Here is an 18,318-nt window from a genome sequence, read left to right as displayed (position 1 = left end):
CCTTTTTTTATATATAGGTGAGGAAATGAAGTGAAGTAGCTTGTTTAATGTAACAGACATAGGACTCCAACCCAAATCCTATACACCTTCTTCTTAGCTCTAACACTTACCAGAGGCATGATGATTTGGGCCAATCATTTTGCCTTTGCTGGGCTTCTGTTTCCTTATCATTAATATGGGGCAATAGCAAGGGTGTGCTGGAACCAGTTCAAATCCAACAGCCAATTGTCAAATTTTCAGTGTGAAAATACCTTCCAAATCAGGGTTTCATTTATTGTTTTGCTGACTATCTAGACTTAAGGAAGTGATGGAGAAAATATTAATAAAGTAGATTAAAATTAAAAGTGTTTTGAATGTATCCTTCTCCACTCCTCTGTCAGAGCTAGTTGTAAAATACTTATTAGTACACTCCTGGGAAATACCTAGCTATCTCACTGCTATTGTGAAGAAAGGACTTCTTAAATTAAAAACAAAGCATTTTTTATTGTGGTCTAGTAGAAGAAACCCTGTTTGGAAGTCCCGCATTTCTTCTGTAAAATGACCTCTCTGATGTAAATGAGAATAAAGGTAAAAGTCATGAGAATTCAGCAAACTGCAATGACCAATTCTGGTCTAGAAAAACAAGAAGCAAACACTCCCATCTTTTAGCAGAAAGGTGGTAGACAATAGGGACTAAATAGATAATTTTAGACAATCTACAGGTGCTTTTATATCATTATTTTCTAATATCTACCTTCCCCAGTAGAATATTCCTTTATAACAGAGAAAAACAATTTAAAAAATAAACTATCACAGCCACTGCATCTGATAGCATTCTAGTGGGAGAGGGTGGATATTAGAAAGTAATAATGATACAAAAGCACCGATAGACTTTAAAATTATGAAATAAATAAAATCAAAAGGTTGAACTACACCAGGGTGCTTTAACTTAGGATTCATGAACTTATATTTTTAAAAAGATATTTCAATATTATTGATTTCTTTTGTATTTTATTTGTGCATAATATTGAAATATTATTGATTTTGTTTATAATCTTTTGTATTTTATTTGATGCATTTAAATTATTCTGAGAAGGGGTTCATAGGTTTTCCCAGATTGTCAAAGGGGTTCAGAACACAGAAAGGGTTAAGATCCTCTGCATTAAAAAGTCTCTAAGGTCACTTCTCAGTCAGTCATTCAGCAAGCATGTATCAAGCATTTGCTATGTGCATCTAACTTTCCATGTGGAATGTTTTAAGGTCCCTCTCCATCTCTGACATCCCAGGATTCTGAGACATTTAATATGCTCCCAGACACAGTCATAGTGATTAGTAGTACTTATAGGCACCTGGAGGACTCTGCCCCACCCCACTTCCCACCTGCTGTTTCCCTCCCTTCCTGCCACACCCGGGGTCTTCCAATGCCTTTCAACTTCCTCCTAACTTCCTAGGTCACATACTAAAAGGGCCTGGCCCTTTGGCTGGTGGGGTTAAAAATAAAGTCCAGCCTCAGCCTACTAGAAGTGAATACCCAGTTTTCTAATATTAGCCACTGCATCGGTGCCTCTGATCTGGCAGGGAAATTGAGGGCAGGGAGAGAGGGAGCAGATGCCATGTCAGGTCTTTGATCCTCCCTGCCACTCACTAGTTTAGCCAGGCTTTTATACCCTGGTGGGGAAAGGAGAAGGCAGGTGCTTCATCCCTCCCAGACCTACAACTTCATTAGCAGGGCTCACTCCAGTGTAAGTAAACTCTTGCCATAGAAGAGAGATCAGAATTGACGTCACCTCTGTCTGTATATTCTCTCTTTCCTTAGCTTCAAAATCTTTCTCAGTTTTCCTTCACATCTCTGTTCTTTCTTTATCTGAAGAACATTGATAAACTGCAGAGCTTATCCATCCCCTGGGTGGAGCCCTTGCTATATAAGAAGATAGAGAATATAGCTATATGAATTATATGCTATATGAAAATCAGTTGAAGAAGATTGACACCCTTAGCCTGGAGGAAAAAGAAAGATTTGAGGCCACATGAGACTATCTTCAAGTATTTAAAGGACTTCTTTTCTTTGATTCAAAGGGAAGAACCAGGAGGAAGGAGTGGATGTTACAAAAAAGTAAAATCAGGCTTCATGTCTGGGAAAACTTTCTAACAACTAGAGCTGTCCACAAATGAGATGGACTTCCTGAGTTCCTCCCTCCCCTTGGAGTCTTCAAACGACTGGATGGACAACCACGTCTTGGGCACATTATAGTGGGGGTACTATCTGTCTCACAAACTGGGCATTTGGTGAAATTCACTGATTGAGAAACTCTACAAAGAAAACAGATGAGGTATTCAGAAAATGAATGTCAAACCCCATTCTGAAGCACAGCATAGGAGCAATGGGAAATTTTAGCTATCTGAATTTCTGTTGAGATGTGTCAAAATATCTGGTAAATTCTTGACTTGCTTTGAAAATCGCTTTACTCATCAAAAGGCAGAGAAAGTAATAAGAGAAACTTAGTGTATGTCTTAAGCAACTAAGGACCATTAAGGAAGAATTAAGAGGTTATAGAAATGATGAAGGAAAACTGACCACTTCATTTTAAAGCATCTGATAGAAAAGGGGAAGCAAGGCAGATCTTGTTTAGCACAGAATTCCTGATTTAGGGATGTCAGATTTAAAATAATTTAGAGAAAAGATAATTTGAGATTCCATGGGTTGACATTTGATAAGGAAATTAACTGAGAGCAGATGAGGAATTCTCAAGAACAGAATTCCAAAGACAAGACAGAAGGAGATGGTTAAAGATCATCCAGCTGACTTCAATGAATTCAAATCACTGGGTCCATTAAACTACATTGCAGACAACCCAAAGAACCACCAGATTTGATCACTGAACCCAGGTCATTGAATTTGAAAAATGATAGAGAACCAGACATATCTCTAACCTGGAGAGGGGAAAGGGTTATCTCAATTAAAAAAAAAAAAAAACAAAAAAACAAGAGGGTAGAATTTACAAACTCTGTACCTATGAGCTCATTCATACATTCTAGAACATCGCCATGAATTAAAGTCAATTTCACAGGCCTATAACTTGAAACCTTCACCTTCTTGTCTTCTTAGAAAACTAGGATGACATTTGCCTGCTTCCAGTCTTGTGGTACTTCTCATGTTCTCCATAGAAGCTGGCTCAGCAAGTATCTCTTTCAATTATTAGGACTCTGGTCCTTGATTCATATTTTCACCCCTTGATGAGAACTTTGTCCTCAAATTAAAGAAAAAGACAGTCTCTTCCCTCAAGAAGCTCACATTCTAATGAGGAGACTACAAGCAACAAAATGTTGAAAAGTTGTGCTGATTTTTTCTTTAAAAATACTATTTGTTTTGTAGGATGGCTCTCTGGAAGAGAGTGGAGGAATGGGGAATAACTCTAATGTAAGAAATAAGAAGACTTCAATAAAATCTTAGTTTAAAAAAAAACCTTAATGCTTCAAAATTATAATGACCAAGTTTGGTCCCAAAGAAAAGAAGTTACTTTCCCAACTTAGTAGAGCTGAAGGATTTAAATTAAATTTTCTTATTATAATGATCATTGACTGGGAGGAGATGGGACAGAAATAACAGTTGGAAATGTAGGTGACAGAGAAAAATAAATTTCAAAATATTACTAGGCCATCTGTAATAAGGAAAAATCTGTCAACATAAAACTAAATAAATGATAAATGTCAACTAAATTTATTTTTTAAAATGAGATGACACCTTTTCCTCTTAGCAGAGGCAGGGAACAATATGTGTACAACACTGCATATGTCAGACTTTTTAAAATATATTGGATAGTTTTGTGGAACCTTATTTTTTCCTCTTTTGCATTTTTTATGTTTTGTTTTTGTTTGTTAAAAGGGGAAGATCCTCTAAGAGGAAGAGAGTGGGGATAGACTGGGAAACAGATGATTTCGAACAAAAGATAACAATAAATATTTTTAAACCATAATTATGAATGATTGAGTCATAGTTACACATATGAATGATGTCTTCAGACTTGAGATGCAAAATGGAATTGCAGGGACAAAAAAGGTATGAAAAGAACCAGAGGTGAGATGGCTATGAAGAAGTTGGTTGGGCACACATAGATTTTTCTCAGTTCGGGGGAAGTTCTTCAGCTCCTACCCCACCTGAGGCCAACAAAAGGCTGGTACAAGACAGTGGGATGGAGGGAAGAGGGAGCAGTGAAGACAGTTCCTGATTTACACTAGGGATTGTGGAAATGAGAGCCAGCACAAGTTGGGCAGCGGCATTGGAGATCCAGAGTCGTTGCCTCACAAGCCGGGGAATTCCAGAACCAAGACTTGTAAACGCAGAGGAGTTCCTAGACAACATCAAGTTTTGGACCAAGGTTCTTGGAGAGAAGAGGAGTTCCGGTACTAAGCAAAGTTCTGGGACTAAGCAGGAGGCTGAAGCTGAAGTAGTAGGAAGGAGCAGAGCCGTGATTTACCGAAGCAAGCCCAGCCGGCGCCCTTCAGTGGTGCTGGGAATTATTACATGGACTGTCTTCAAGTGCTCCTAGGGCCGAAGGTTTACATTTGCTCTGTTTGGTCCCAGGGGGCAGGACTAGGAGCAGGACGCAGAAATTACAAAGAGTCAGATTTAGATTCCATTTAAGGAAAAAAATTGCAAACACTTTGAGCTGCCTAAAAGTATAATAGGTTGCCTAGGGAGGCAGCATTGCCCAGCATGTAGGAGGTTAGATTTGTAGTTAAAAAAAAAAAAAAAAAAAAACCTTGGTTCTAATACTACTACTTCTAATGCTTATTAGCCATGTGATTATGGGAGAGTCATTTGAACCAAGTGATCCTCAGTTTCCTCATATGTAAAAATAATACAATAATAATAATAATGCCTCTCAGAAGTGCCTTGCAGAGTTAGGTAAGTGTAAATAGGTATTCAGACTTTTTCTGTTTGCGTCTGTGAAACATAACTAAACTGAGAATTGTAATCCAGAACAGAATATTTTTTCCTCACTCTGCGAGAAATATTCACAAAGGCACTTTTAACATGGACACAAAGGACTGCGAGGAGGCAGAGTTGAAGCTGGTACACAAAATCAGTTGAGGTTTGGGTTTGGAGAGGAGTAATCTTGATGGTAGTGTAACAAAGGCAGTGTGGAAGGAGGAGAGGCAAAAGGGGCTAGAGAGGGCAAGAAGATGAGGAAGAGAGTGAGGGTAAAGGAGATAGGGAGAGGAGATTTGAGCTAAGATTTGAAGAAAGGGAATACAAAGGGGAGAAATAGTGTAAACAAAGGCACAAAGGCAGAAAATAATAAAAATCATCATCACCATTATTGATAGCATTTATATAGCACCTACTATGTATTAGATATTGTGCTAAGCACTTTATAAATTATTATCTAAGCATGTGGTGGAGCCAGAGATTCTGATCCAGCCCTTCAACTCTTCCTACTATATGCCATTCTTTCCTTGGGCTATGAGGCAGCTAGGTGGTACAGTGGGCAAAGTGGGTAAAGTTCTAGGAAGATCTGAGTTAAAATCCAGCTTGGGTATGTACTAGCTGGGGTAACTTAAGCAAATCATTTAATTTCTGTCTACTTCAATTTTCTTATGGAGATATTAGTAACACCCTTCCCAGGATTATTAGGAGAATAAAATAAGATAATAATTGCAAAGCACCTGGTACATAATAGGTGCTATATAAATGCTAGCTATTATTATTATTTTCTGTCCCTATGCCTTTGTTCACAGTTGTGCACATCTCCTTATATTCTCTTTATCCATGGCACTATTCAGCTAAAGTAACTTCATTTCAACTTGTATACAGAAAAATAGAAATTGAAGCCATGAAGTTGAATGAGAGTGTATATGGAGAGAAGAACGAGGCTGAGTCTTAAACAATGCCTGCATTTAGTGAGAAAAAGATGAAGAAATAGTGATATAGGAGATTCAGGAGAGAATAAATGCCTTGGAATTCAAGGAAGAAAATAATATCAAGAAAGGAAGGGGTTATTGTCGCTGCAATGCTGTAAAGAGATCCAGGAGGATGAGAACTGAGCAGTCACAAGATTTAGGAAGTAGGAATCCACTCACAATCTTGGGAGATGTGGTTTTAGTGAAATGTTAGAGATGGAAGCCAGATTTCAGGAAATTGAGGTTTAAGTGGACCTTATGGAGTGTATATACTACTTTTGAATGAATGAAAAAAGCATTTATTAAGTGCTTACCATATACTAAGCATTGTACTAAGAGTTGGGGAAACATTTAGAAAAAGTAAGAAAGTCCCCGTTCTCTAGGAGCTCACACTCCAGATGAGAGAGGCAAAGAAAAATCAGTCACAGAGTAAGGGGAAAAGGCCAGAAATCCTGAAAGTTCAAGAAAGGAGCAGATGGCACGGCCCAGGGATCCTTAGTCTAAGTATGGCTCAGCTGATAGTTCCAAGGGTCACAGGGCAGATGGCAAAGCCTGGTGGTCTTAGCAGAATTAGTAGAGTTGGTGCCTCTCCTCTCATTCAAGCCTTGTGATCAGGCAAGCAGCCAGGATGAGTCCAGGTAGCCTCCTCCTACCACTCCCACCCCGACCAGGGGTGAAAATGGAAAAAAGAAGAGCAGGGGGCAGAATGCCCACAGCGGTGGCAGATCTTTCCAGCAATCAGGCTGACCTAGATGGACTTGGGGGAAGCCCAACAAGGAGGAGGGGGAAAGAAGGAAAGTAAAAGGGGAATGGCATTCCTAGTACCAGAACTGTCAATCTCCCAGAAGAGAGACTCCCATAGCTTGAAGTTATAACCGGATCAAAAGAACATTTTTAATTATTATTTTTTTAACAGACACCTGATTATGTTTTTAGACAGAAGGGAAAGAGTCAATAGAGGAATAAAGCCTAAAGATTTTAGGTTGGGGAATGATCTTTTTTATTATGTAAAAATGTGTTATAGAAATATATAATTTTTGTTGTTTTCCTTTTCAAACGCTCTCCCTTTCTCATGCATTAAGAGGGCAAGAATTATAATACTATACTATACAATACAATACAATACAAAGGGCAAGAAGTCATGAAAACATATCAAGGTGGGAAGTATCTTAGACATCTTCTTGTCCAGGGTTCTTAACCTTAACAAGGTTATGTTTTCCTTTGTGAGATGGACTCCTTTGGCAGTCTGCTGAAGACTATGGACCTCTTCTCACAATAAAGTTTTTAAATGCATAAAATAAAACACATATGTTAAGAATCTTTGCACCTAACCCCCTCATTTTATAGATGAGGAAACCAATGAACAGAAATGAAAAATAATAAGCAGAATTGATATTCTAGTTATTGGGCTGTCTTCTGACAAAAAGGTGGTAGTACAGAGCTCCTAATTAATAAGGGTGGGAAGCACATGGAAGCTTCTTGCTTGAATTAAAGAACACTAAACTGTCAGTCAGAGAACCTTCGTCCACTCAGGCTTTGCCACTAACTTGAAGTGTGACTTTAGGTAAATAATTTCTATTCCTCCCAGGCCCTCCTTTCCCATTTGTTAGCAAGATAGCTTTTGTTTTGTCCTGACCAAACTTTGACCTGAACTGAATTGTTCATTTAGTATTCTCTTAACTCTATCCAAGAATTGTTATTGTCATGAGGGAGCCTGTTGGGGAACATGATCTGAACCCTGGGCCAGGGATAGCCAGACTCCAACAGTTTTATGAACAGACTTCACTATGGATCAGCACAATTGATCAGTGTCTTCTTTTCCACTATGCCCCATCCTTCTCCCAGAAACTGCTGGTGATGTAAACACCACAGAATTGGGGGGGGGGTGTGTGTATGTATGTGTGTGTCCACAGCTGGGTACATTCGCAGCACTCTGCTGGGAGTTGGAATCCTGCTAGAGAGTGATGGGCAGCCCAAACCTGGGGTGCCTGAGTATGAGCCCCAATAACTAGCAATAGGTTTAAGGCCTGAGATTTCATTGGTCTAAGGAACTCAAAATGAGTTACCTCCTTTACCAAGGCAGATCAGTGTCTTCTCTGAAATATAATATTGGAGAGCTGCCTAAAAGGCTGAAAGGTTATAAATTACTTTCCCAGCCAGTATATGTCAGACAAGATTTGAACCTAGTTCTTCCTGGCTCTGTGGGAATTTTCTATCTATGATGCCTTTCAATAAATATTGACTATTTGATTGCCGACTGACAGTGGAAATACCACCGGATTCGTGAAAGCTTGGTTCTTGTCCCAGCTGTTCTTTGACACTTTCCATTACAGAGTCTTGGCATCCTCTATAATATGAAATGGTTAAATTGGAGGAAGTGTTCACCCTCAGGGGCTCACAGACTCTGGAGCACATGAACTTGGATGGTAAAGAATTACATCTTTATTTTCACTAACCTCTAAAAGGAATTTGCATTTCCTTCACTTATTTAAAAACATTCTTCTGAGAACTGAGTCATAGGCTTCACCAAACTGCCAAAGGGATCCATAACATAAAAATGATTAAGAACCCCTGGAATGGATGGCTTTTTAAGGTCTCTTCCAATCATGCCATTTTACATCCTGTGTCTTTACACAGGTTTTAATCTTATTTTTTCCTCAATTAGACTAAACTCCTTGAGTACCTTATTCTTTCCCCCACTAAGGCAGTTGGGGTTAAGTGACTTGCCCAGGGTCACACAGCTAGGAAGTGTTAAGTGTCTGTGTTTGAACTCAGGTCCTCCTGACTCCAGGGCTGGTGCTCTATCCCCTGTGCCACCTCACTGCCCCTAGAGTAGCTTATCCTTTTCTGCATCCTGAGTAGTATGTAGCTCACGGAGCTGCACCTGGGAGATAGCAGTAAGCATGTGTGCAGTGATGAACAGCTCGAGCCTGTTTTAAGTCTGAGACTTATCAGATCTAATCCAAGGACCTGTCTGTCCCTGTTGAGGAACATAAAAGTGCAACCACAAAAAATCTCAGAATATCCAGGTTGGCGGAGACGTTGAGAGCTTATCTAGTTCCCACTTGTTCATTTATTAGTCCCTACTCGTCCATTTACCTCTCCTTTCAAAGAAGAGTGGTAGTTTGCCCAAGCTCACCCAGTTAATTGATGGAGGTAGGAAGAGAACTCAGGCCTTCTGATTCTTGATCCAGAACAAGAACCTGAAGGTCAACTCCTTTAGTAGCCCCACTGCTCCCTAAATCTCAAAGAGGACCCACACCCAGACACTGAAGATGATGCATAAAATTCCTGCCCTCCCCTCCCCACCCCTACTGACTTTATCAGTTTTCAAACTTAATTCTAAGCTCTTAAGAAGGTCCAGATGGTGGTGGGGGCAGGGCCAAGGGGTGTCTGTGACACTGGGGGTAGTTCTGGAAGGAGCTTGCTCTCTGGAATGCTGAGGCAGGGCCCCACCTGGAATTGGGGGGGGGGAAGAGGGAGAAAGAGAAGGGAGAGATACAGGCTGAGGGGGGCTGGAATTTCATGGGCAGGCTCCACTGCTCAGCTGTCACATTCCCCCCCAGGCTCGGCTAAACCAGTGCTCCGATGCTTTCCCATATTTAGACAGGGAATGTCTGCTGACTCCAGGGCTTTTCAAAACGTCATCCACACCACCCGCCACCATCCTGGGTCAGGGGCTGGGGCTGGGCCCCATTCCAGCCTACATGAAGTCCTGAGCACACAGAGATATGAGGCAAAGCAAGGGAGGGAAGATGTGCTTCGCCTAAGAATTATGAGTCCCAGAGAGTAATGTGTGTTAGGAAGACGTACTTCACTGCACCTTATTTCAAGTGTGAGCTCTGAGGGGGTGTAGTCTGCACTGGGTACAGACTTTAAGGCCCCAAGGGAGTCAGTGAGGTCTGAACAAAGAAGGGAAGTGGGCCAGGCAGGAGGCCCAGCCCCCAGATGTCCCCAGGCATGTGAGCAGGAGCAGCTGGGCCTTCTGAAAAGACTGCTGGGAGAGGGTGAGGGCACTGCTCTGTGAAAAAGAAACACTCTATAACTCACAGGCTGTCTGACACCTGGTGGGAAGGGGGCCGCTAGGAGACACTCCTGAGGATTTCCAAAAGGTCTTGGCTTGTGCTTTCCATAGAGGTGAGGGTTGAGGATTTCAAGAAGATCCCAGAAGCTGAACGGGTAAAATGGTGTCTGAACCATTCCTCAAAGCCCCAAATGCCTCATGTAGGATAAGGGCAGAGACTGTTGTTTTTAACCTTGCTTTGTATCCCGAAGGTATCCCCCGATGGAACGAGAAGGAGAATCCAGCCTTCTCTCTCCCAGGTCTGAGTGGGAACTTGGAAGCCAGGTCCTTCTGTGATCCTACTGCTTCCTAAGTCTCTAAAAGAATATAAGAGCTGGAAGAAACTTGGGGGATAATGTAACCTAATCTCTTGGGTACAAAATAAATGCCTTTTAATTGATTGGAAACACTCAGAGCCTTATTAAGAAAAAAGAACTCACACACATGAAATTTTAAGAGAATCAGAAGATCACAGTGGGAGACAGAAAAATTCAACCCTATCATTTTACAGCAGAGGAAATAAGCTGAGAGGGTTAAATTTGATTATTAAGATCCTTTCTATCTTTTAAAATTCTTCTAACATGTGACATTCTAAGGAGATTCTCTCTAAGCTCTACTTAAGATCCTAAATTATGTTCCCTTTGTGGAAGTCTCAGTTTCCCTATCTGTAAAATGAGAAGACCTGAATAATCTTTAGGGTTCTTCCCATCTCCAACATTCCCTGTACTCAGGTCCCTTCCAGTTTTGATAGTCTATGTTTTCAGTCCTTCTGAGTTCTGGCAGTTTATGATCTAAGACTCTATTTTTTTTTAGCAAAAGATATTAATCTCACAGATATAACAGGAACTAAAGTACAAACATCCACCCTTAAAACTGGAGGCACATTCTCTCTCATTTTTCATTGATCTCTGGAGACAGTAGTCTGAAATTTAGCTTAGTTTTTACATAGCATTTGCCTCATTAAGTTCTCTGTAGATCTTCAGCTTGGTAGGCAGCCTAACAATATTCTTTTAGAATCTTTTAGCAGCACAAAAGCAGATTTTGGCAGTGCATACATCAGTATCATTATCTATAAGTACATTCCTGAAAAATATACTGCTAAGGTAAATTAACTTATCCACAGCATCCAAAATTTCTCCATTAGCTGCAACCAATGTTTCTACATATGAATGATGCAGTGCTGTCTGGTGGAGAATCTCTCTTTTCTTGGTATTAAATATTAGGCCAAATTTAGCACAAAAAGGAGAGAATGGATTCATACTTTGTCTCAACTCAGCCTCAGAGGCTACACTGAGTGCACATCATCTACAAACAAAATGTAGGACTCTTTATAGTTCTGACATTCAGTGTTCTAGGATTCTTACTGACTTCCCTGGAAGGAAATTGCTGCTTAAGCTTTACTGATTTTTACCTAGCCCAACTTAACAACTCAGCTACATTGTCATTTCTCTCGATGCCTCAGTCTGTTCTCCCTTTCCTCATGGTCATCATGTCATTAAGAACTGAGGTGTCATGTGTGGTCACTGGGACACCTGGAAGCTCCTCTTTTGTCCCCTTCCCAAGTATTATATGGTCTTGGGCAGGCATGTGATGAGCACCAGATGACATACACCAATAGTGAACACCTTGCATCTCTCTGTTTATATTTGCTCATATGAGCATGGGAAAGAAGCCGGTGTCCTCCCTGGGGCTAGTGGCTCACTGTAGTTGCCATCCAGCTCCTAATTCCTTTCTAACAGTGTGCACGGATCACAGCTCTAGGCATTTGTGGAAACCTGGCCTAAAACCAGACAGGTCTGAGTAGAAATCTATGACTGAGCTTCATCTCTATGTCCTTTGCATTTCACAAAGACTCCTATAATTTAGAACTCAGGGTTAAGCATGTGAGTCAAGTGGAGTGAAGCTAAAATACAATTTGCATCATCAATCTGAATTTCTCCTCTTATAGCTCTCTGAAGCTGCTTTTTGCCCTTTGGTGACACCTCTTCCCTGAAACAACTTTATCTACAGCATGCTGTTTCTCATGTGAGTGCTCTGAGTTCCACAGTGAATGCTATCTTGGGCAGCATGGTGCCAGGAGGTTGTGATTCTGGTTCTGACTTTGCCACAAACTCCTGGATGACATCAAACAAGCGATTTCTCCTTCTCTAAGTCTTGGATTTTTCCTTCATAAAATGGCAAATATCCCAAATCCCAGCTACCAGAGAGGCTGAGTCTTGTGCATCTTTTGATCTGAGGGGGTTTAGCTTCTTCTTTAGGCAGGGAATAAATTTCCTATTAAGGGCAACTCTGAGCTTAGAAGAAAAGCAATGTTAAGGCTCTTAGAAAAGAGTAGGGCTAAGAATCCCAAGGAGTGGGGACCGCAACGAGTTACCTAAAGAAGGGGAAATTGGTCCAGAATGGAAATGAATCAGATCAGTAGTGAGATCTAGCATCTTCATTTACAGCTTCGGAGGAAAGACCCAGTCTTTCAAAACCAAAACCACGTTGATTAGACTAAATTATCTCCAAAGTTTCCTTTAAGTCTCATATTCTGTTTTTTAAAGGGTCTGGTTAACTTGGACATTCTATGTTCTGTGACCTTTTCCAGTTTTAATGCTCTCAGAACTTCTTTATATTTGGGGACTAAGCCATACTGAAGGGAGGGAGGGTGCTTACTAAGGGGGAAGTTGACTAAAATTCTTCTCCATTGGATTGATGTACAAGGCATTCCCAAAGCCCTTTCCTGTTAGAGTCCTTGAGGATTAGACCCTGAGGTCCTTCAATTAGAAGTACTTTAAAATGTTGGTATATTATAAAAAGGAAATCATACTTGGCTAGCACAGGGAGGCTGATGACTATATAGACAGGCTTAAGCTTCTAGGAGAATATTCTTCCCCAATTTATATCAATGGCATGAGATGAACCACTTCTCGTGTTCAGGACTCAGTTTCTTCCTCTATGAAATAAGGGGTTTAGACTTAATCTCTAAGGTCATTTCCAGCTATGACATTCTATATTTTATGATCCCTTCTTAGCTCTGGTATTCAATGCTTCCAGCCTCAACATTCTGTGGTAAATGATTCACCCAGCTGTCTGTCTCCAACTTAGAATCAGATTCCCAGAGCTCAAAGGGACTTTAGGGGGTCATCTATCTAGTTCAACCCTGACCTGAAATAAAACTTATCTTTATAACCAGCTATCTTTCTTTTTCCTCTCACCAGCTCCTAAAGTGGTCTGGGGTGAGAAGAAAGAACCTCTGGCAGGAAAGAGCTTTAACACTGCATTTCTTCCAAGTTCAGAGTTGCCCTTAATAGGAAATTTATCCCCTGTCTAAAGAGTAAGTTGGAACAGCCTCCCCTCCCCCACCAAGCTTGCCAGCCCAGAAAGAACAAGGCATTCCCAGGCTGATGGAAAGTGCAGCAACAACTTTGGTTGCTTCACATACAGCCTGAATCCAAGGGAGATTTACATCAACGAAGGAGACAGAGAAGCCCAGGAGTCTCAGATCACTATTTATGGCTCCTAGAACTCTTCCAATGGGAACTGCTTGCTCAGAATTTGAACCTGAGGAGTGAGAATGGTACTGTGAGGCTAACTCCCTCAAGGGGCAAGCAGGGGAGTAAAACCAAGAAGGGACAACTATTTGGCATTCATTTTCCTTCCTCATTTGCTCCATAGCTTTTGGGATTTTCTGCCAGACATGGGCAGTTTCACTCTGGACTCTGACTCCTAAAGTGAGAAATAACTTTAGGACACAAAGCACAGAATGTTACAATATAGGGCATTCAGACTGAGAAGGTAGCTATAAGGCCAGCTTGGTCTAAGCTTCCAGTTTTACAGAGGGAAATGAGAACAAGAGAGGAGTGAAGAGCCTTGTTTAGGATCACATAGGATAGTGAGAAAAGATTCACCAGGCTTTTTCCTGAGGAAAGATGGCAACTGCAAAATAGTGAGGGTAGATTTCGATATGAGGTAGACATAAAGCAAATTATCTTTTCTGAACCCTAAGTCCAAACATATGGTCTGGCAAAGGAGTGCCTTGTGCAAACCCTCATTAAAAGTGCACTTTCCCGGGACCTGTATGTGCCAAAGTGTTTGTGGCAGCCCTGTTTGTAGTGGCTAGAAGCTGGAAAATGAATGGATGCCCATCAATTGGAGAATGGCTGGGTAAATTGTGGTATATGAATGTTATGGAATATTATTGTTCTGTAAGGAATGACCAGCAGGATGAATACAGAGAGAACTGGCGAGACTTACATGAACTGATGCTAAGTGAAATGAGCAGAACCAGGAGATCATTATATACCTCAACAACGATACTGTTTGAGGATGTATTCTGATGGAAGTGGATCTCTTCGATAAAGAGAGCTAATTCAGTTTCAGTTGATCAAGAATGGACAGAAGCAGCTACACCTAAAGAAAGAACACTGGGAAATGAATATAAACTGCTTGCATTTTTGTTTTTCTTCCTGAGTTATTTATACCTTCTGAATCCAATTCTCCCTGTGCAAGAAGAAAACTGTTCGGTTCTGCACACATATATTGTATCTAGGATATACTGTAACCTATTTAACATGTATAGGACTGCTTGCCATCTGGAGGAGGGGGTGGAGGGAGGGAGGGGAAAAATCAGAACAGAAGTGAGTGCAAGGGATAATGCTATAAAAAATTACTCTGGCATGGGTTCTGTCAATAAAAAGTTATTTAAAAAAAATTTTTTTAAAGTGTACTTTCCCCTCCCCCCAGAAAAAATCCACATTTAATAGTTATTGTAAGTGGATAAGAGACAGCTAGTTATTGAGGAAATTTAAGACTATTAAATTTTGGTGACAAGAATTAACAGTGATCTTTAGAAATTATCTTGTTCAATCCTTTCATTTTACAAGTGAGTGCCCAGACAGCAAAAGGGATTAACTAAAAGACAGATCTGTGATTCATACCCTAATATTTGGAGGAAAGAATAGAAGTATTTATTAAGTACCTACTATATACTAAGTATCTCTGATTTGATTCTTACAGCAACTCTGGGAAATAGGTGCATTATTATCCTCATTTTATAGTTGAGGAAAATTTGAAACAAAGAGACCTTCCCAGGATCACATAGATAAACAAAGTGACCTTCTCAGTGTCACATAGTTAAAAGAATTCAGGTCTTCCTGTGTCCAAGTCCAGAGCTCTATTCACTGTGTGACCTAGCTGTGGCAGAAGCTGGGGCCCCAGAGTCCAAATCCATTGTTCTTCCCCCTATAGAACCAGCTACCTTTTATCCTAGGAAATCTGATTTCTATTATTTACCAATTCTGTAGTCTTATGTTTATATGACGCTCATTTTAAAATACTTTCAAATAAAAAATATATTAAAGCCTTTCTAACAAATCTACAACTTTAAATGAGCTAAAAGAAGACAGTATATGGGATAAGCATGGACTACTTGTATTTCTAGTGAGAAATAGAAAAGTAGCCCTCCCGGATTTAAAGAGGGCTGATGAAAAAAGGTCAGTAGAGCAAAAGAGGGAAAAAACTTTGATAGAATTGGATCTACCTCTTTTCTTTCTGACTCCGAGTCTCCTTTCCTCACTTTGTACAAAGAAGTATAGATAGTGGGATTGGTCCAAATCCCAGCATTGCTACTAACAACCTGTATAACTTTGGCCAAATTATTTCTTCAGTTGTAAAATTAGGGAGTCTAGATATCTTGGACCCTTCAAAGTTTAAAACCCTATAATCACAACTCCAAGGTAGCCCCACACTTCTCAGATTGGCTAAGATGACAGGAAAAGATAATGATGAATGTTGGGGGGGGGAATGTGGGAAAACTGGAACAATAATGCATTGTTGGTGGAGTTGTGAAATGATCCAACCATTCTGGAGAGCAATATGGAACTAGCCCAAAGGCTATCAAACTGTGCATACCCTTTGATCTAGCAAGGTGGCTCTACTGGGTTTGTATCTTAAAGAGATCAAAAAAAAAAAAAAAAAGAAAGAAAGAAAGAAAGAAAGAAAAAAGAAAAGGGAAAGGACCTACATGTGCAAAAATGTTTGTACCAGTCCTTTTTGTAGTGGCAAGGAACTGGAAAGTGAGTACATGTCCCTCAGTTGGGGAATGGCTGAATAAGTTATGGTATATGAATGTTATGGAATATTATTCTTCTATAAGAAATGATGAGCAGGAGGATTTCAGAAAAGTCTAGGAAGACTGAGATGAACTGATGCTAAGTAGAGTGAGCAGAACCAAAAGAACATTGTACACAGTAAACACAAGATTATGTGATGATCAACTGTGATGGACTTGGCTCTATTCAACAATGAGGTGATTCAAGGCAATTCCAATAGACTTGGAATGGAAATTGTCATCTACATACAGAGAGAACTATGGAGACTGAATATGGATAGAAGCATAGTATTTTTTTTTTTTTTTTGCTTTTTCTTTCTCATATTTTCCCTTTTGGACCTGCTATTTCTTGTACAACAAGACAAATATTAAAATATATTTTTAAAAGTTGAAATATTTAACCTACATCAGATTACTTGCTGTCTTGGAGCAGGAGGAGATAAGGAAGAGAAGGAGAAAACTTTGGAACACAAAGTCTTACAAAAAAATGAATGGTGAAAAGTATCTACATGTATTTGAAAAATTAAAATACTATTGAAAATTTAAAGAAGAAGAAATGCTATGGTCTCTGTCTCCCGGAGGAGCCTCTTCCTCTCCCAGTTGCTGTCCTTGGTAATCCCCCACAAACCCTACCTGGAGGCTGCGATCTCTGACTTCTGACGGGCGATGGCTGCTGCCCGCTGAGCGCCCTCCACGCTATGGTCCACCTTCTGCCGGATTTTGGTGCTCTTGAGGGGGAGAACGCGTTTCTTCATGCCTTTGACCAGCACATTGTGCCTGTACTTCCCTTCCTCCTTCTTGCCATCAGGCAGTGTGGTGCACCCGTAGCCATGCCTCAGGTTGTCTAGCCACTCCCCCTCATACTTTAGCCCACTGGAACGCTCGCTGACCCCGAAGCCGGACCGCTTGTCGTTCTTCCACTCGCCCATGTAGGTTTCTGTGGTGGTGGCATCGATGTCAGACTCAAACGGGGCAAAGTCCTCGCCCTCAGCCCCTTCTCCCAGGCTGGTAGTGGAGGCGGCATCACTGGCGGTTGAACTCAGGTTACTCTTCAGGAAGCTGACCTGGCTCTTCTGGCTGGCCAGAGAGCTCCGCGACTCCGAGCGCCTCAGCTTCCCCAGGAGGGAGCCTCTCTGGAAGAAGCCACCACTACCCCGGGAGAGCTTGGCAGCAGCCTCTGCGTTGGCGTAGAGACTGAGGGCGAAGCCGCCGCGGGAGATGGTGGGGGGAGCTAAGGCGCTGCCGTCCATGGGGGTGGGGGGAGCATCCTGCTGAGCCAGGGTGCCATTGCTGTGTTCACTTCTCAGGGAAGAGAGAGATGTTCGGAGTGGTGAACGAACCACCACCGCCATGCCGTATGGGACACTCTGCCGGATGCCATAACCATGGCGCATGCCATTGGTGAACTGCCCTTGATAAGTTCCTAAAGAAGGAGAAAATAATCAGGTTAGCGCCTGACCCCAGGTTTTTACAATGATGGGAACAGCCACATACAAATCCCTTATATTTATAGAGAGGCAGCAGCAGAGAGAATACAAAACTGAGAGCCGGATCCTAATACAGTAGTATTACTTGGCTTGACCTCTAATTGGGATCACAAAATTATGATTTATTGTCAATAAATGTTTGATTTGTATACTTATTTTATATACGTATAAACTTTGAGTCACATAAAAAATTCTTGGATAAAAAGGAATCACGGGTGAAAAAAGTTGAAGAAGCCCTGGCCTGGACACTAAGAGGAGCCCATTTACAATCGGTTCTGCAAACATATATTGTATCTAGGATATACTGCAACATATCCAACATATAAAGGACTGCTTGCCATCTAGGGGAGGGGGTGGAGGGAGGGAGGGGGAAAAAAATCGGAAAAGAAACGAGTGCAAGGAATAATGTTGTCATTATAAAGTAATCATTAAATTAAAATATATATATATATATAAAGATAAAGCTGAGGCCCAAGCAAATTAAACAGTTTTCTCAAGGTCATGACAAAATTCAGCAGCAGGATTGACACACAAATCCAGGACTTGCCATATTTACTTCAATAGGTCTGGATTTTTCCTACACAGCACACAGTATACTGCCTGGTACTAATAAGTAAATACTTAATAAATCATGCTGACTATGGGATGTTTTCCCATGTATGCAGAAACTAAGCACTTAAGAAATCAAAATGTGGTAGAAGTGTTGGTATCTGTCCTTGAAGAGTTCACAGTACAATGGAACAAGATTGTGCTCTTTTAAATGTATAAGCACATATAGACTTTCCAGTCTACAT

General features: G+C 40.9%; 1 protein-coding gene across 2 annotated transcripts in view; it reads right to left on the bottom strand.

Moving 5' to 3' along the window:
- Positions 1-18,318, bottom strand: part of JPH2 (junctophilin 2) — a 58,557-nt gene that overhangs the window by 21,848 nt on the left and 18,391 nt on the right. For both annotated transcript variants that reach the window (XM_051976516.1, XM_051976517.1), the window contains exon 2: positions 16,671-17,460. In XM_051976516.1, the coding sequence (XP_051832476.1) occupies positions 16,671-17,460 (790 nt within the window). The remainder of the gene's footprint in view (positions 1-16,670; positions 17,461-18,318) is intronic.

This window comes from Antechinus flavipes, chromosome 2 (assembly GCF_016432865.1).
Source record: "Antechinus flavipes isolate AdamAnt ecotype Samford, QLD, Australia chromosome 2, AdamAnt_v2, whole genome shotgun sequence".
Lineage (NCBI taxonomy): Eukaryota > Metazoa > Chordata > Mammalia > Dasyuromorphia > Dasyuridae > Antechinus > Antechinus flavipes.
The sequence above is the reverse complement of the archived record's forward strand: the minus strand, read 5'-3'. Positions and strand labels throughout refer to the sequence as shown.